At 38.6% G+C, this 20,056-nt stretch overlaps 1 protein-coding gene and 1 pseudogene across 3 annotated transcripts; one reads left to right on the forward strand and one right to left on the reverse strand.

The window, feature by feature from the left end:
* The first annotated feature begins 1,877 nt into the window (after window positions 1-1,877).
* Window positions 1,878-12,329, forward strand: LOC107582243 (myelin-associated glycoprotein-like). 3 transcript variants are annotated; one of them, XM_016268005.1, is made up of 11 exons: window positions 1,878-2,017; window positions 4,006-4,084; window positions 4,262-4,630; window positions 5,399-5,695; window positions 5,785-6,042; window positions 6,295-6,555; window positions 7,180-7,488; window positions 7,573-7,672; window positions 8,683-8,785; window positions 11,215-11,268; window positions 11,595-12,329. In XM_016268005.1, the coding sequence occupies exons 2-11, from the start codon at window positions 4,036-4,038 to the stop codon at window positions 11,754-11,756; spliced, it is 1,962 nt and encodes a 653-aa protein (XP_016123491.1). In that variant the 5' UTR covers window positions 1,878-2,017; window positions 4,006-4,035; the 3' UTR covers window positions 11,757-12,329. The 3 variants fall into 3 exon arrangements, with proteins under 3 accessions (XP_016123491.1, XP_016123492.1, XP_016123493.1); XM_016268006.1 differs by lacking the exon at window positions 11,215-11,268; XM_016268007.1 differs by lacking the exons at window positions 8,683-8,785; window positions 11,215-11,268 and having other exon boundaries at window positions 11,595-11,736.
* A 3,018-nt stretch (window positions 12,330-15,347) lies between these two features.
* LOC107582276 (tektin-1-like) lies at window positions 15,348-17,910 on the reverse strand (annotated as a pseudogene).
* Window positions 17,911-20,056: the final 2,146 nt, after the last annotated feature.

Below are 20,056 nucleotides of genomic sequence, written 5' to 3' on the forward strand. Positions count from 1 at the left end.
TAATTATGTTATAATTGTAGATATACAATATATATTAAATATATACAAATAAGCATATACATATATATACATATACATAGACACACACACACACAAATATATACATCCACAAAACACATACACACACAGTAATTGTTTATGTATAAATACGTATCAAATGTTTTTATTTAATTTGATTAAAATTATATATATATATACAGTGGGTACGGAAAGTATTCAGACCCCCTTAAATTTTTCACTCTTTGTTATATTGCAGCCATTTGCTAAAATCATTTAAGTTAATTTTTTTTCCTCATTAATGTACACACAGCACCCCATATTGACAGAAGAACACAGAATTGTTGACATTTTTGCAGATTTATTAAAAAAGAAAAACTGAAATATCACATGGTCCTAAGTATTCAGACCCTTTGCTGTGACACTCATATATTTAACTCAGGTGCTGTCCATTTCTTCTGATCATCCTTGAGATGGTTCTACACCTTCATTTGAGTCCAGCTGTGTTTGATTATACTGATTGGACTTGATTAGGAAACGTTTGTGTTGGGGGGGTTATTATTGTTGCTCTCCCTGCTCATTCATGACAGGCTGCATGGATGGGCAGGGGGGTTTTTTGCCCAGAACAGAACCATACCGCCAAACCAAACTTTATGCTAAGTATCTATCATTTTGACGATAGTGGTCCTGACAGAGATTAAGCTTTAGCGTTAGTTCTGGCAGGTCACGTGAGTCAAGCTTGCATCAGCTGATTCTCAGCTGATCACATCTACCTATAGGAATACGACACCTATCGCGGCATTCCTATATAAGCTGTATTCAGTATTATTCAGCAGCTTTTTAGCTTGCTTCGGAGCAAATTACCCTCCTCCATCCCCAGCTCCACCTTTCGCCACAGTCAGGACTTAGCTTTCTGATATTCCTTGCTAATCAGACTCCTTTATCTTGAATAAAGTGTTACACTTAAATATCATTGAGTACATTAATGATATCTGCCTTGTTCTGTTCTGTTAACCCTGGGGGGGTTATTATTGCTGCTCTCCCTGCTCATTCATGACAGGCTGCATGGATGGGCAGGGAGGTTTTTTGCCCAGAACAGAACCATACCGCCAAACCAAACTTTATGCTAAGTATCTTATCATTTTGACGATAGTGGTCCTGACAGAATAGACAATTATTATTTGATTAAAATAAACTACTACTGACATACCGCCAAACCAAACTTTATTGCTAAGTATCTATCATTTTGACGATAGTGGTCCTGACAGAATAGACAATTATTATTTGATTAAAATAAACTACTACTGAAAAAGCCTACTGCTACCTGTATGTATCTATATATACCCTACTGTAAATTTAAACTACAATTGTGTCATTTTTGGCATTTTGGCATTGTGGCATTTTTTCGACAACCTATAAAAGTTAGATTAACAGTCCTCTGTAATTTCGTAAAATTCATTCGTTCAATAACTGCGTCAAACCTTGAGCTATCAGGGGAATCTTCTAATATAATAATCTTGGAGATTTCAAGAACAATCCATTTATCAGCCACCATCTGTAGTCCCCGTCTGCTCTGAAGTCTTGAGGAGATGTTTAAGCGCACACGCCGCTGACAAGCGCTCGTGAATGAAGTCAACAGAGGCAGCTGCGTACGCCGTGAGCATGGATGAATGTTCTGTGGATGATGTGTCATATCATGAACAGTGCTGCCTGTATGCGCGCCAAACACGCAAGGGTTGACGTCGTACACTCATAATGAGCAATTCTCCTCTCCCACACACTGCGGCCCTATACGGCGTGCGTGAGTCGAGAGTGTGTCTGTGTGGGTTAAGAGAGCTAATGTTGCTTCTTGATACTGATGTCATTTCTTTGTTGATGTTTTAAGACAAAACAGAAGAGAAGCTGAGTTGATGTGCTGTGAGAGAACACCCCCTTGTTTGTGAGGGAAGAACAGCAGTGGCTAGTTCACCGTTGGAGAGGGAGTTGGTTGTGGTTCAGCACACTCTGCTAGCAGTTCAAGGTATTGCCTGAAAGGTTGCCTAAAACAAATACAAACAGACATTTTAGAAGTGTCCAAAACTATCAAATATATAATATATATGAGAAGTAGCAGTGAAGTCTCTCCCTCTCTCTCTCTCTCTCTTAGTTTTTAATCAACCATATCTAAAATAATACTAAATAAAATCTATTCGCCTAATTCTGACTCTGATCCAAGGGGCTTAGGTTATCACAGAATTCTACAGAAACATATCTAGGTCACATTTCACCCTAAAATAAAATAAAAAGGAATGAACAATTAAACAGTTATTGGACCTTTCCTTCTTTTTTTCTTTCTTTCTTTCTTTCTTTCTTCAGTCACCTTCTCTTGATTCTCAATGAAGTCTTGTTGCTTTTGATTATAGGCATGAATTCCATCTCAAGGTGTTTTTGATTTTGGTTTTTGTCTTGATTAATAAGGAGTGTGTAGAGAAGGGTTCAGTAATGCCAGTAATGGGCTTTGAAATCAGATACATCCGCTGTTTTCATTACACTGAAATGAAAGGCACCACTGTTGTCAACTTGTCAGGGCTGGTAGTTACATTTTTTACATGCATACATACTTTACATACATGCGTACATCATTGCTTTTCTTAGATTTCACATTAAAGTTATACTTTGATAGAGTTCCTGTTTATATATGAATCCTGTCATAGGTGACTACACGTTTCTGTAAAGATCATCCATTGTCTAATGTGCCGTGGAAGAAGGAAACAATCAAGCACTATTCCATCTCAATGCTTGTTTTATGTAAAGCAACAAAGCAGAGCCCTTGTTACACTCATCTGCTATCTAGAGGACACTTTTAGTGGATTACTGAACAGCAGCAAAGCCGAGACTGCAAGACGCTTTTGTAAACCTTTTCAGAATGTTTTGTAAAATAACCTGACTTTGTTGGCTCGCATTAGCTAGAATCTAACTGTAATAAATGAAAAGTTTACGCACATGTGATCTTGTAATCAGTCTTTGGCTTTGATGTGCTATGATGCTAAATGTGATAAATACATCTCTTGTTTGTTTGTTGCTCCTGACACAACTTACTCAAAACAGCAGTGTTTCAGAGATGGTTTGGAAACGCTGTGAGGCGTTATTTCAAGCACCGGCAGAGATTTGTGTGTGTGTGCGGAGCATCAAGAAGCCATTTTGCTGTATCCATCTATGCTAGATAATTCAATATAGCTTGGCATTCCTGTTTATCAGGTGACCTAGATCAGGTGAAATATCTGATTCCCAACTTAGACCAGCAGAAGCAGAGTCCTGTTTTAGAATAAAGAATTTAAAGTAATGTTCCAAGTTCATTACAGCATAATATTGATCACCACAAAAATGTATTTCAGGTATTGGTCCTTTTTCTCTTTTTTTCTTTTTTTCTTTCTTCTCTCTCTCTCTCTCTCTCTCTCTCTCTCTCTCTCTCTCTCTCTCTCTTTCTCTCTCTCTCTCTTTTGGAATATGTGTATATCTGTATATTAGCATATTTTGTTTTTATCATTATTATTATTATTATTCTATTCTTGTAAAATTAACATATTATAGAATTTTTTTTTTATTATTATTTAATTATTATTAAATACGCAGAAATTAAAGACAGTACAATGAATATTTATAATCTGAGTCCTAAAAATAGGCTTCATTTTCTTTGATAAATAAAAAAATTAATCTTATTTTTTCCTCTTGATTCTGGGGTGAAATACGACCGAAACAACAAGTTAAATCTTGTGAATGGGTTAAAAAAAAAAAATATATATATATATATATATATATATATATATATATATGGGCAACACAAGTTTTAACAGTCACCCTTTTCTCGCTATCTGTTCTGTCTTATAAGTGATAAAAACACCAAAGAAAAATAATGAAGTAAAATGTTTTCTTCATAATAATGTTTTAGAGTGAAACTACAAAAATAAGAGAACAAGCAGTTAGTAGAGACTGTTTGTCTTGCTGATGCATGTGCTGGTTTTGTAACAGGGGTCTATGGTCCAGAGTTAAACTGAGACCATGAAGGGCTTGGAGCTGCTGCTGTTGCCTCTGCTGCTTATCCTGAAAGGTGAGAACTTATTCTGAATCGAACATGCTGTTACTATGGTTCCTTTGGCTAATGCTGAGGTACTATTGTACATGTTCAATAAAATGATATCACTATAGTACACATCCAAGAGACATGGTGATATAATGGTGTTTTAATAATTAAATTACCTGCGCTCTTCTCACTTTCTCTGAACAGATGTAAGTGCTCAGTGGAATGTGTGGATGCCCAGAGATATTTCAGCCATGACAAACTCCTGTGTGGTTATACCCTGTTCATTCACATACCCCTCTGGCATCAGGCCTTACAGAGGGGTCCATGGGATCTGGTATTTCGGCCACCCCTACCCTCAGCTTTTCCCCCCAGTGGTGTATAAGTCACGCACAGATATTGTTCACGAAAGTTACAAGGGACGGACCAAGCTCCTTGGTGACTTGACACAAAAAAACTGCACCCTGCTGATAAATAATGTTGGTGTGGAACATTCTGGGAGGTATTACTTCAGGGCAGACCTGGGTGGCGCAAACATCTACACTTATCCTGACTTCACAAAACTACAGGTGTTGGGTAAGGCCATTTAAAAAAATTGTTTTGATGTGTCTCCCAGTGATAACATCTAAAAATCCTTAAAACATCCAAAAATAATACAAAAAAGAAAATTCTGTCATCATATACTCACCCTCTTGTTGTTCCAAAACAGTATGACTTTCTTTCATCTGTGATACTAAAAATAAGATATTTTGAAAAATGTCTCAGTGTTGTTGTAGTCAACATTGACTTTTGTTGTATGAACTAAACAGTTACAACATTCTTCAGAATATCTTATTTTGTGTTCCACAGAAGAAAGTAATAAAGGTATAGAATGACAAGAGATGATGACGGTTTTGGTCATTTAAAAAAAATGATGGTTTTCATTTTTGGGTGAACAATTTTTTTTTCTTTAGATGTTTATTTACCTGAAAATTAGTCTAAAAAACATGTTAAGAATATAATTTTTTTGCAGTCTGGTTATGGAAACATTTTTTGGTCTAGCATTTGAAGTCAACATGAAACGGCATTTTCAACCACAACTAATTTATTTTCATAATAAGATGTATTTCTGGATCAAACAGCATATTTAATATATAGGGTGGGACTTTGGATTATGAAAAATGGGTGTTCTATAGAAAAATTGAGCCAGACCTTAAAGCAAGTTTGACTCAGTAAGACTAAAAACGCATATTAAGAAAGTAAAAAATGTCTGTTTTACTCAGTAAGACTAAAAACGCATATTAAGAAAGTAAAAAATGTCTATTTTAACTTCATATTGACTTTAAATGTCTCTTTCTCCTCTAGATCAGCCCAACATCAATGTTCCAGAGGAGATTATTAGTGACCAAAGCCTGGATTTGACCTGTTATGTCCCAGACAATTGTCCAGACATGAGTCCACAGATCCACTGGATGTACACAGACTACCTGCCCAACCCTCTTTTCAGCCCTGACAATGTTGAGGACAGCAATACTGCGGTACTGTCCAGCACCCTCACCTTCACACCCAAACCCATGCACAATGGCCAGCTGCTGGGCTGCCGGGTACACTACGAAAACACCACCTTCGTCTATGAACGCCTCATTTCACTAGACATCAAGTGTGAGTTCCACCAAATAACTATTTTATTTGATCAAAAATACATAATTTTTACAGAGACAATATGTACTGACTTATCCTCTTATCTGTAGACGCCCCTCGAACTGTGTGGGTGAATGTGTCTCAAGAGGTCATGGAGGGAAGCTCGGTGGTCCTGCACTGTGATGTGGACAGTAATCCAACCCCCTCAATAACCTGGTTTTTTGGAGACACCGAGCTGATGTCGGAAGTTGCTTCAAACTCTTCCCTGCCTCTGGACAACCTAACCCCAGAGGAGGAAGGTGTCTATACCTGCGTTGGTGACAATGGCTACGGCAGCATGAACACATCCATGTACCTGGCAGTAAATTGTAAGAAAAACTCCATGAACTCTTGTGTATTGTAATATAAACCACTTAAAGTTACTGCAAGCAATTTTTTTGAGAATAGGGGGTTTTTTTGGACCCTAATGGCTATAGATTTTTTTTTTGTTGCATTTTTTTGATTCAGTTTTGTGTAAATATGTTGTATGTATGGCAGCATAAGCAGTATGCTAGTATTCCATTATTCGTTCTGAACATTCTCATTTCTTCATTCTTATTTATTTTCTCTCAAACGGGAAGATCCTCCACGGGAGCCTTGGATCAATGAATCTCTAATGGTGTTGGAGGGATCTTCAGTTGCTCTACAATGCACCAGCAAAGGTAACCCAATGCCCACGCTGACCTGGCTGAAGGATGGGGAACTGGTGGGCACTATCACAGCAGAGGAGTGGTCTGTGCTTGAGCTGCACAAAGTCACACCTCAGGCCCATGGAGTCTACCGCTGTCTAGCTGAGAATGAACATGGACGGGCCAGCAACTCACTTAACATTACAGTAGAATGTAAGTCAATGTAAAAGTTTGACCAGTGGAGACACTGAGCTAGTAGTCCGTGATTATGCTCAGGGACAGTTTATGGAGACGTTTTCTCAAAAGAAAAGTAGTTTTTTGTTTTTTTTGTGTTCAGCTTGGGTGAAGTCTTATGATCGCAAGATGAGCATAGATCACATGTGTCAAACTCCGGTTCTGGAGGGCCACTGTCCTGCAGAGTGTAGCTCCAACCAGCTCCAAAACACCTGCCTGAAAGTTTCTAGTAATCCTGAAGACCTTGATTAGCTGGTTCAGGTGTGTTTAATTAGGGTTAGACGGTGGCCCTCCAGGAACTGAATTTTTATACCCTTGTCATAGATGAGTGTAAAACAAGTGAAGGATAGATGCCAGTGTTGTGGTACTCATGTCTGGACAAGACCAGACTGGGACTCAAGTCCATCTCAAATCCAAGACCATATTTTCTATGACTAATTGGGACCAGCTCATTGGAATCCAAGTGCAGGTTGAGTCCAAATGCTCCTCAAAAATTAGATTGGAAATGAGACAGACTTGAGTCTTATGAAATGGACTTGAGTTGTAGTAGTGCTACAACACTGAGAGATGTGCTTTTTGACTATTTCTGCTCAATTTTCCCAGTTGCCCCTGTCCTCGTTGACGACTCTAAATGCACTATAGTCCGTGAGGGCGTTCAGTGTGTCTGTATTGCCTCGGGAAACCCTGAGCCTGTGATTGAATTCTACCTGCCTGACCTCAACATCACCATCAACAACTCCAACAACCCATTTAACTACCACACATACTCAGATGGGTACACGTCCACGGGCATCATCAAGCTCCAGGACAAGGGTGAAAGGGGGAACAATGGTGATACCACTGTCCATGTGCACTGCAGCATCAGCAACATGTATGGCTCTGAGACCATCCGTTTGGAACTGCAGCAAGAGAGTAAGTAGACCTTTACTGAAACCACTTGTGCAACCGTTCATATGATTTTGAGGTATCATCAATTAACCCTATGCACTCTTTCAGAAAAGTTCATGATGGCCGTCATAGTGGGGACTATTGGAGGTGTGGCGGTAATTGCCTTCATCATTGCAGCTGTGAGATACGTTGGTCAGAATAATAAAAAGTGAGTATCCTTCACAAGTAAGACTGGGAGAAGAACATTTAGGTGGAGTTTGTGGGTTGGGACTGGGGTTTGTAGGTATCAAAACACCCAAGCCTAGTCATCCATGTTCAGTTTTGTTTTTTTGTTTTTTTTGGCATTTGGTTTTCAAGCCATAACCCACTCACAGATGATCCAATTTGATTGCTTTGCAAGATGGTGAACATGCCACACTGTGCACAAAATTGCAGACTAACAAATCTATTGCAGGTTCAATTGCCCCATGCCATTGCTTTTCAGCCTCAAAACCACTGAGCTCTGCAGCAAACACCCTGCTCCTATCTCATTTTGCAAGAAAAAATAAAACGTCCCATTGGAAATCAAAACGAAACACTCCCAAACTTGACACTGTGGCACAATGCCAGTTTTATTTAAGGGGTTGCAATGATCCCCTTGTGTTAAAATGGATGCCCAGGCTTAAAGGAATAGTTTGAACTAAAAAAATTAATTCTGTTTTTTTTACTCACCGTATGGTTTTCTTTCTTTTTAAGGAACACAAACAAAAATATTTTGCTGAATGTCCATGTAGTTCTTTTCCATACAATGTAAATGAACAAGGTCTGTTAACCTCTGAAAGAGATAAAAAGATATTACATAAAAATGTTCACAGAAAAAGTTAAAATTTAACAAAGAAATTAAAATGAAAAAAGTATTCACAATAATATTAATTGGTTCTTGCATGTCTTGGGCCCGATAATCATTTAAATAAATTGAAGCATATCATTTTTTGAAGGTCGACCCCAGTCTCCATTCATTGGATGGAAAAGAGCAGCTAAGACATTCTGCAAAATGTCTTGGTTTGTGTTCCACTGAAGAACGTCAGTCATACAGGTTTGCAATGTCATGAGATTGAGTAAAAATGACAGAAGTTAGATTTTTGGATCAACTATCCCTTTAAAGTGTTGCCGCAAGCCAGTTAGTTTACAGTATGGTTGAGTGTGAGACAGAGTCTGATTCTCTGACTCCACCCCCAGAGAGAATGGTAACCCTGGGCAGGACGTGGGATCTAAAGTGGAGAATCCCTCAATGTTCTACAGCGCAGTCAAGAAGGACAAACAGAGTCTCAGGAAAAAAGTGGTGAGATATTATAATAATGAATAAATCACCTACACAGTATATACAGTACTTGCACTCTCAGTGATTATACAAAACAAAAGCGTGCACACCGTACAATAAAATAATCAACATTCTGTGTTTTTTTTTATCATGCATGTCTGTGGCAAATTATATTATATACTGGCTCTTCTCTAGTTGTAATTAGCTTTCCACACTTAGCCTTAGCATTAAAACAATCAGGAACCAAATATTAAAGGGGTCATATGATGTTGCTAAAAAAAACATTATGTTGTGTATTTGGTGTAATGCAATGCGTTTATGCGGTTTAAGGTAAAAAAAAAACACATTATTTTCCACATACTGTACATTATTGTTTCTCTATGCCCCGCCTTTATGAAACACGTTGATTTTTACAAAGCTTATCATTCTGAAAAGCGAGGTGTGCTTTGATTGGCCAGCTATCCAGTGCGTTGTGATTGGCTGAATACCTCAAGCGTGTGACGGAAATGTTATGCTCCTTACCATACTGTGATGCCGTGTCCCGGAGCGACGAGACAAAAACAATAAAACCCATTATAAACGAGGCATTTGTTGCATCCAGTGGGGACATAATTACTGATTATAATGACTTATACTGTCTTTTTACGCGCTGAGTTCTGTATTGCGCCGCATAAACATAAAATCATGTCTGAATTTGTGATCGGAGAAACGACAAACAACAAGCGCTACTCTACACTGCTCAAAAATCGCGTTTGAATCGTCACTGGCAAATTCTTTAAATATAAAAAACGTACTTGCTGGCTGTGTGAGTCAGAAGCGCCAAACTGTCCTTGCAAAGTTGGAACTGCCCCATTTTATAGAAACAGCCTTTGTGCACAGACGCATTGTAGTCTACTCTCCCAGGATCAGGAAACAGTCCTCCATAAAATGCGCTGCACACATCTGAATATTTGGGTTAAACCGTTCTGGAACAGTGTTGTAAATACAACTTAACCACTGATTTCTAGTTGTGTCCTCTTTTGGAAGACCAAAAAAAGTAGTATCGCTTTCACAACGAAACACACAGTGTCACACACATAGCTGGCTTGAATGAGCGGAGACCGGCAGGCTTGAGAACGGCTCGGCCGGCAGGTTCGGCGAAGGAGCGGCCGGTGGGCTTGCGGCAAACACATGTGACGACCCCGGGCTGGACTCTGCTTCGTCCACGGTGAAAGCCAATCCGGCGAAGTTGATGTATTTCCTCAGCGACCAGCACGGATCAGCTCTAGGCATGACGAAGCGGATATCGTCCTCTTTTGGAAGGCCAAACAAAGTAGTTTCGCTTTCACAACGAAACACACAGCGTCTTCACGACATGGCAGCGGCGGCAACAATACTACAGCGAGAATCTTCCCACATCATGACGTAGACATGTTGGGGGCGTGTTTGAATGAGGCGTTTTAGGAGGGCGTGGACAAGTCTTAATTTTTATAAAGAATATCTCTTTGGGTTTGAGACTTTAGTCTTTGCAACTTTAGGGATCTTATCTATTCACGAACAGCTTGTAACACTCCAAAGAGAAAGGACAACTTGAAATTGCATCATATGACCCCTTTAAAAAGAATTTCTCATATATTATTCCTACATATTTTAAGAGGATGAATTAAAGAGGGAATTAAAAAAAATAGTAAGTGTAAGAGAGGCACTATTCCACAATAAACTTTTAAAACAGTAGTATGCTGCATTGTTGTGACATGACCTTATCATGTTGCATGCAGTTGCCATCCAATTATCATCTTGTAAATAAATAGTTATTTTCAATTCCCAATCCAATTTTGTCTAGACATGTCTTGTAAATGAAATTAAAAACTGAATTAATAAAGAGATGGCTGAAAACCTTAATAATAACCTTTAATAATTATACTAGAAATAGAATGCCAGGTGAAATGCATTGCATTGTGGGATACAGTGTGCTCTGGTGTATACTGCATATTTTGGCAAATGTATTGCCGTAGGTATCTGCATAGTATCCAGGGGTGTCAAATTCAGTTCCGGGAGGGCCACTGTCCTGCAGAGTTTAGCTTCAACCCTAATTAAACACACCTAAACCAGCTAATCAAGGTCTTTAGGATTACTAGAAACTTCCACACAGGTGTTTTGGAGCTGGTTGGAGCTACACTCTGCAGGACAGTAGCCCTCCAGGACCGGAGTTTGACACATGGTCTATGCATACAAAAATAAATAAATAAAATGTGCATATTGTCACTGTATACATACTGTATACTGCAGAAACAGAAGTGTGCTGGTATGCTATTCTGAATACAGCCACTGTCACAAAGCCAAGTGTGGATGGTATGTCACAACTGAGAGTTCCAGTGTAGGCCTATGCTTAGAGCATTTCCTGACTTCTATTCTCTCCTCTTTCATTGCTTTCCATGCATTCTCTGTCTCTTTTTCTTCCCTTAACATAGCTTAAGACTGAGCTCCTGGGCTCAAAGTTTAACTCCATCCTAGAGGAAGGCACGGTAAGACTGAAATTTAAGATGAGCATGTAAACAAATGGGTGGAGGTGAAATAAACTAGCAATAGACAGCAATAAAAGCAAACATTTTGAGAAAAAAAATCCAGTTGCTACAAAAATTATTTACATTTATTTCTGTTTTAACAATGCTGTTCACTGCTGCCCCGAAGCTAATAATTCATATGCTGGCTACCTCATTCTGTTTAGCGGCTAATTGCTAACAGTGCTTTTGAGTGTATTGTTAAGGACTTTTATTTTGACATGACCAAAGTTTTCCTGCTCTGCCTCCAAATATTGTGCCTAAATATCTTTTCTAAATTATTTTCACAGGGAGACGACAGTGATTACCAATCTGTTGGCCCAATGGCAGGCATGGAGAGGCAAGAGCTGAACTACGCCGCCCTAGAGTTTCTCCATGGACGACACTTGGAGGGAGGCTTCAGGAGGGCTGATGGTGACACCAGCGACTACACTGAAATTAAGGCAAAATGAACCGCGATTCTTCCCTGATGCCTCGGCCAAACGGGACACAATGGCCACTAGGGCCCAATAATTCCCACTGCCCTACAAATTTCCTATTTCCCCCATTTTAAATGTGGCCTTTTCAAGGGACAACTGTCTCGGACAGTTAACGGACAATGAGTCTGAGGTTGTTTTAGATTGCATTCTCTTATGTCTCCAAGGTTCTGGGAATTATATGTTCCCTTATCAGTAAAAGATACTGTACAATAGAGTTTCTTTATGTATTTATTAATGTTTTTGGTTATTTATACCCATTCTTGACCGTAACCATACCAGATATTTAGTCTCTCAATCAGATATGAGAGGTTTTAGTATTCTCCTGGTTTAAAAGACAATACTTTCCAAAAGGAAGAGTCTTTTTCCCAAGCGTTTTCCCTTCAGAGCTTATAGTCTGAAGCAAGCCAAAGGGAAATGGTATGGTTTTGCAGGTCAGTCTCAGTCACTAGTGGTCCTTTTCACTGTGTCCGCTGTAAGTCGAAGCATCAGGGAACGAGGTGCTATGTGCACCTCAACATAATGTATAAGCACTATCCCAACTCTGGGTATGTCTTGGAGGTCGAACACTCTCTTAAATACAGCGGTTGTTTCAAGTCTTTTTCTGAGTGTACAAGTCTTCATGCACATTTCAATATTCGTCCGCTGAAACTTTTATCACATACCCAGAGGTGGTTGTTAAAGGGATAGTTCACTCAAAAAATGAAAAAAAAACTCACCCTCATTTTGTTCCAACTGCATGTCACAAGAATCTTTGTTTAGTTATATTATTACAACAACAGTTCATAGTGCCCACATCTGTTAAGCTTATAAAAGACCAAAAAAACATAATAAAAGTACCTTGAAACAGCTCATGTTCTATAAGAGTTCTAAAGCCATCATTGATGTCAACAATGGCAAAACATCTGAATTTGTTTTTATTCTGGACTCAAATTTTTAAATATTGAGTTGTACAGACTACTTTTATGGTGCTGTTATGATGTTTTTGTTCTTTATAGTGTTGATTTTTTCCTTCAGTTTGTGATCACTGAACTGTTGTATGGAATATTTGCCAATCCTGTGTAGTTCCAAACCTGTATGATATTCTTTCTTCTGTGAAACGTAAAAGAAGATATTTTGAAGAATGTTGGTAACCAAGTGATTGATGGTAGCCAATGACTTCCATACTGTGGAAAAAAATACTTTGGAAGTCAATGGCTACCATCAACTAAAATATCCTCTTTTGTGTTCAGCATAAGAAAGAAACTCATACAGGTTTGGAACAACATGAGGGTTAGTAAATGATGACAACATTTTCATTTTTGGGTGAACTATTCCTTTAAATTAATACTCTTTTTATTTTTAATTTATACTGTATATTTCACTTATTTGTATTTGTAAATGAAAACAGGCCAGTAACTGGATTCAAAACTGGTTTATTGAATGGTTGCTGGATTTTGTTTGTCCCAACTACTTTGTACCCTTTTATTCAGACATATATTTGTTTTAAATGTTCCAAATACATTAAGGAGCAAATTCACCCTGATAATAATTCAGCCAATCTGATAGGATGTAGTATATGATAATGCCTGATGGTCATCCCTGCTCCGGCACACATTGCAATCTAATATGGTTAAGCTGACATTTGATATAAACAGAAAGTCATATTAAATAATGGATGATTGTAGCTCATCCTTTGAAACTGAATAAGAAATAACCACCATTTGGAACATATAGGAAGGTATCACTTTACCTACACTCTTAAAAATAAAGGTGCTTCACGATGCCATAGAAGAACCTTTTTGTCTAAATGGTTCCATAAAGAACCTTTAACATCTGAAGAACCTTTCTGTTTCACAAAAGGTTCTTTGTGGTGAAATAAGGTTCTTCAGATTACAAAAAGGTAAGAAAGAGATGGTTCTTTAAAGAACCTTTGACTGAATGGTTCTTTGTGGAACCAAAAATGGTTCTTCAATGGCATCGCTTGAAGAACCTTTTGAAGCACCTTTATTTTTAAGAGTGTAAGGTGCTTGAAATAAATGTAATTTTTTATGTAATCATGTAATCCTCTGGTAAGGTTGTGTCGATAGATGTTTGTTAGATGGTCAGTATATGCGATTAGCCCTTGAAATGCAATTTGACTAACAGATTAATGAGTCATTATGATATTAATCACATCTTACATTTATAAAGCATTCAAAGCACCTTGGTAGGATACCAATGTATGTAAATACTCTGCATGATATATAGTTCTGTGTTGTGAACCTCTGACCACACAACAAGAACATACATTGTGCAACAATGGTGTATATTTTGCAGGCAATATACAATTAGTAACAAAGACAGTCCATGTTTGAAGATATATACACAGATATTTATTTGTAAGCAAACAGATTCGGGGGCACATTAGTAGGTCAAACCTAATTTTTCACTTTGAGTGTTGTAAAGAATATTTGTATGTATCTGACTGTGTGATGGCAATAATAATGAACACGTAATGTTGTTTCCTTATTGACATAATAATGCAGAACAGAAAATCTCCAATCGTTATTTAAATAATAATTTACATGATGTTCTTTGCTTGCTTTCTTTTTGTATAATAAAAGTCTCCGGCCTCAAATGATGCCATTCTTCTTTAAAGTCGGCATGAAACGGAAGTTGCGATTGTCTTTTCTTCTCTGCTGTGACGTATATCCGAGTGAAACGGCATCTGAAATGAGAGGGCGGGACTTGATTTCGTCCTTTGGGAATTGATTGGATCGTTGGAGGGTGGGGCGTTGCAAACAAAATGGAGGCAGATCTGAATGCCTTGCAGTTAGTGGTGGGGGATTTCTCTCCACTGGATTCACCCTAGCATGAATAAATGTTTTATTTATTAAGAATGACGACGACGATCAACGGCATAAAACATGCCTAAACTGCATGAGAGAGAGAGAGAGAGAGAGACTGCCTGAATGACGGAGCGCGTCCTCCATCAGGTTAAGTCATATTCATGAAAAAATTTAGTTTGCAATGTCCTAAGAGTAATTATGTAGTGATATCCTAATATCTTTTCAATGTTTAGGGGTAACGTACTCCCTTATGACTGGTGTCAGTGCTATAAAGTGAAGCATCAGCTTCAGCGTTTACCCCTCACGTCACTAGCTCCGCCCTTGCGCCATAGCTCGTGACCGGAAGAGAAGATGAGTCGTTTTTTGAGGGGGAGGGGAGGTTTACGTTTTTGATTAAAGATTATGAGGGCACATGAATAAAAAAAATAATAATGATGTGCACGGATAAATTATTTATAATAAACACAACAGTATAATACAGACACCAGTATTGTTAGCACTAAAATAATTTTCCAAAAAACTAATATTGTCTTTATATCTAATAAATTTGATTCATTTTTGTATAATGAAGTATGGTCATTAGATTTTTATTTTTATTATCATTTTTTTTATTGAATGTTTTTTAAACATTTAATCAAACAATCTACTTCAATGGACTGTGCAACAAACAGACAAACAGAAACATTCCAGAAGAAATTATTAAATACATTAAATGTTGTATTGAATCCTAGGCCTTTCCGCCGTATAAGAGCCCTGTTCAGAAGTTGTGAATAACCACAGGCTGGCATAGCTGATGGCAGATCACCTTGTCTATATATAGGGAGTTGGTCTTGACCTGGATCTCCTCCTCCAGGCTCAACTGGCGCCTTGCTAGAGCTTTCAGTTCCATCTCTGACAGTTCAAGAGCCTCGGTCAGTCTAATGGAGAGACATAGAGGGGAAGATGCTTTTATTGGGGACATACTAGCATATGAGACATACTGTATGTTTCCGAATCCCTTCCCCTACCTCTCAGTGTGGCTCGCGAGCTCCTTGACCTCTTCCAGCAGTCGGATTTGAGCTGGGTCGTGGCAGAGCTCAACGTTGGGTCTTTGGCTGCGAGTGGACAGTCGAGTCTGAGCAACTTTGAGTGGAGCTTCTTTCTCTGTGATTGCCACGCGTAGAGACTCCAGATTCTTCTCCTGATTTGCTGTCTCTGATAGCAGCTTTAATTCCAATTTACACTGTCATCATTTAAGACTCACTTAAATATTTAAAGATTAGATCTTATTTAATATAATATTTAAATATTTTAAATAGCTAGAAATATTTTATATTTAAGAAAACCAATTTATTGACAAATCTCAAAATAAATATGATTTTCATTATTAAAATGTTGCTGTGCCTTAATTAACTGGTAAAACGGACTTGATGCTTTGATTTGAATTGATGCAGTGCTAGAAGTGCAACTGACCTCATTGAGCTGGTTCTCAAGCTGTGCTTTGGCAGTTTTGGTCTCCTCTATGCGCAGCTCAAAAGCCCTTCCCGTGGCCTCGTACTGTGTGTGCATGTCAGCAGCCGTCTGCTCTAGCAGGCTATCCACGAGAGCTCTCAGAGAAAGCGAGTTGCTCTTCTCTTTCTCAGCTTTGCTAATGTTTAAGTTGCAGAGGCTATCCCATTCCTCAGGAGTCACTGCAGATCTGGAAATAGTAAAAGCAATGATGTTTACACACACACACATACTTGCATTTGTGGTTTACGGGGACTCTTCATAGGCGTAATGGTTTTTATACTGTACAAACTGTATTTTCTATCGCCCTACACCTAAACCTACCCCTCACAGGAAACTGCTGGCAATTTTTGAATTTCATAAAACACCGTTTTGTATGTTTTTAAGCCTTTTGTTTTACGGGGACACAGGAAGTGTTCTCATAAACCATGTTTATGTTGTAGTACCAATGTCATTATACACATTTGTGTCCTCATAAACCATATATACTGTACCAGTACACACACACACACACACACACACACACACACACATATGAATATATATTCACAGAAGAAAATGATTGAAAACCTTCTCTTAACACATAAATAGTATAGACACTTTTCTTACCCAAGACTAGAAAAGTTTAAATTCCCTCCGTTTAAACCAGGAGAAACATTAGTGAGAAGAGAACAAAACATCAATGCGCTCTACCTGAAATTTGTCCTGCAGGTCCTTTTCCAGATAGTATTTCACTGAATGAATGAGCCTGAAAAGCACAGGGAAAATGTACTAATTAAAATTCATTTTTGAACAAATTGATATTATATAACAAGCATTTCATCAAAAAAACTAAAACCCCATATTTATCAATAATGCAAGGATTTAGTGCCATATTTTAAACACTTTTCTCATCATTTTCTGTGTAGCAAAGAAAGAAATTATTTTTATTAAATTTGTTTATTATTGAATTATCATCATTTAATGGTTTAATTAATATGATTTAAATTTTATTTTTTTAATTTACAGGTTTGACAGATGCTTCCACATGAAACATCAAGAACAAAATGTATTCTTTATGATCTGACCCCCTTAAGTTAGTCTCTGGGTTCACAAATGAGTCGCCACCCGCTTCTGTCTGAGGCATAGAAATGGTTCAAAAGTTCAAAAAGACATAGTTCAGAGTCCAGTAGTTCAAAAGAACGGCCTTTATTTGAAAATCAATTTGGTTGTGTATTTCAGGTAAAACACTTGATTTTAGTAATGTCTTGTACTGGTTGTGCTCTACAGTGAGAAGTACCTCTCAGTCAGACATTGCAAATTCACTTGGAGAGGCTCAGAGCAGCTTTCTAAGGCTCTTTCTACATGGCTCTTGAAAATGATGAGGGTCTCAATCTCCTGCACTATCTCCTCAAACTTCTGGTTCAGTTCCAGCCTCCAGAATTTGATGTCCTGGATTCTCTGCTCTAAAGAGACGCAAGACTCGTGGGAACATAAGTAGGCCAAAATTGTTATCTGAAATAACTTCCTCTCCTCATCATTTCTATCAATTATCTTTAAAAGGTCAAGTATCATCATGACACTTCCTGTGTTACTGCACCTCTAATGCAAGGCCATTAATCTTCTTTGAATCCTGTCACATGTGGTTTGGTGTGTTGCTTACCCAGCTTCTTTAGTGCATCCTGTTGCATGCGTTTGGTAGATCTGTCACTCTCCTCTATGAGTCTTTGACACTCTGCTGTCAGTCTCTGTGAGTGTGGCCGTTCTGCCTCCGAGCTCCTGAACTGCACCTGGTTTGCATGTTTCCACTCAGATGGCAGAAACTTATCAGGGGGTCCCATCAGCCGAGACATTTTTTTTCCTGAAGAAAAAAAAAGTCATTCTTTGGTTGGCGGTAGATGACATTTATTTTTCATGATTGAAAACGAGGCTAAGTAGATTGTACTGTCGTGTACCTCAATGTGGATCAATTTATATATTTAAAGGGGTCATAGGATGCTACATGCACTTTTACAAGTTGTTTAAACTGAAATGTGTGTTGGCAGTGTGTGTACACAACCACCCTATAAAGATAAAAATCCACCCAGTGGTTTTTTTTTTTATCGTGTTAAATGTTTTCCCCTTTCTCAAAGCGAGCCGATCTCAGATGCCTGTCTGTGTGACATCACAAAAACAGGCCCCTCCCACGATAGTCTGATTGACAGTAGTGTTTCAGCACAGACTGGACCCGCCCTGAGTAAGCTGTCATCAGTCCGCCATTGTTTCACCGCCAGCGCAGTTGTAGACAAGAATGACTCCTAAGCGATTGAGGTGTTCTGTTTACTCCCGACATCTGAGCCGCTGAACTGGCAGTGGATTACTATTGTTTCTGAAGGGAATGCGCCTCCGATCTACATAAATGCGTCTATGTTCGCGCAAATCATTCATGATCCAGCCTCATCTACAGAAGAAGTGATTTTTGGCGAATCCGGCAGGCACTGTACTCCCTCATGTTGTGGAAGCTGTCCTCAGTAAAATGTGCAGCACACAATAGCAAATTGGGGTTATAATGCTCAAGAACAGAGTTAAAAAATAAATTGCAACCACTGTTTCCTGACATCATCCGCTTTCGGAAGGTGAGAAATGAATGGAGGTGGAAAAAACAGCATATCAGGCGGTCGCACACTGAATGAGAAGCACAGCGTCGCGCCACGTCTTTAAAATTCGAATACATTATTTTCTATGAGTGTAGGCACACCGGCGGCGCCGTTCGGCATCTGTCCGCGGCGCCCAGCTACGTCGTGTTGTACTTGTAAGAATTTTTCTAGACATGCCGAAAATTTGAGGCTACAGCACAACAGCTCTTCTTCTTGGTTTTCTCTGATGCACTAACTCTGCAGCAGCTCTTCTTCTTCGTCGTCTCGTCTAATGCGCTCACTCAACCTAGCGTTCTAACCACAACCTCGCCCCTCCCCACCCCCCAAGCATTCGAATTTCTGTAGGCAGGAATTATTTGTAATGATATTCTAATGAGCTGCTTTGTGATATCACAAAGCCCGGAAACCAACGCTGTAGTCCAAACGAGCCGTTCGTTGTAGTTCTTGAAAAGGGATTTTTTTTTTTTTACTTTTTTTTAATAACTGTCAGGAATTCACTTGTAATCAACCCTTGTCTTAAACGATCTACTCTACTTTTTAAACTAAATAAACATTAAATAATTAGGATTAAAACATTGAAAGTAAATAAAATGTTTTACCTGTCAGAACTAAATATTATTATATATAAATATAGGTATGGAAAAAGTAAGATAAAAAAAAAAATAAGAATAAAAATAAAATGCGCAGGACAGTATACTGTAGACTTAATAATATTTAGATGAGCAGGAATGTACAAGAGGAGAATGTGCAAACAGGTTGTACATGGTAGTTACATAGCAGCAATAGGGGTAAAAAAGTAAATAAATGTAATATAACAGAAATTGCTGTGTGCAAGTGACAATGCCAGTATATTAAGTGTCTTACTGATAATTAAGTGAAGTCATGTTGGTGTTAAGAGACTGAGTTTGAGTTTAGGAGCCTGATGGCCTGGGGGAAGAAGCTCCTCCTAAGTCTCTCGGTTTTTGCCATCAGGCTACAGAAGCGCTTACCAGATGGCAGCAAAATGAAAAGACAGTTACCAGGGTGGTTGGAGTCCTTGATGATTTTAACAGCTCTGCTTTTGCAGCGTTTGAGGTAGACGTCCTGTAGAGAGGGGAGAGCAGACCCTGAGATGCGCTCAGCTAAGCGCACAACTCTCTGCAGGGCTTTGCAGTCTTGACTGGAGCTGTTCCCATACCACACTGAGATACACTGAGTCAATACACTTTCTATGGCCCCTGTATAGAAAGATTTCAGGATTGCTGGCGAAACCCTGAATTTTCTCAGCTGTCGCAGATGGTATAGTCTTTGCCTGGCTTTATTAACCTGAGTTTGGATGTGTGAAGTCCAAGTCAGGTCCTCGGAGATGTTTACACCAAGGTAC

This window comes from Sinocyclocheilus grahami, unplaced genomic scaffold, assembly GCF_001515645.1.
Source record: "Sinocyclocheilus grahami isolate Dianchi unplaced genomic scaffold, SAMN03320097.WGS_v1.1 scaffold42.1, whole genome shotgun sequence".
Lineage (NCBI taxonomy): Eukaryota > Metazoa > Chordata > Actinopteri > Cypriniformes > Cyprinidae > Sinocyclocheilus > Sinocyclocheilus grahami.

Coding starts and splice junctions, on each gene's coding strand:
- LOC107582243 (XM_016268005.1), top strand. CDS start 4,036: ATGAAGGGCTTGGAGCTGCTGCTGTTGCCTCTGCTGCTTATCCTGAAA. Junction 6,556..7,179: donor ACTTAACATTACAGTAGAAT/GTAAGTCAATGT, acceptor CAATTTTCCCAG/TTGCCCCTGTCCTCGTTGAC. Junction 11,269..11,594: donor CCATCCTAGAGGAAGGCACG/GTAAGACTGAAA, acceptor TTATTTTCACAG/GGAGACGACAGTGATTACCA.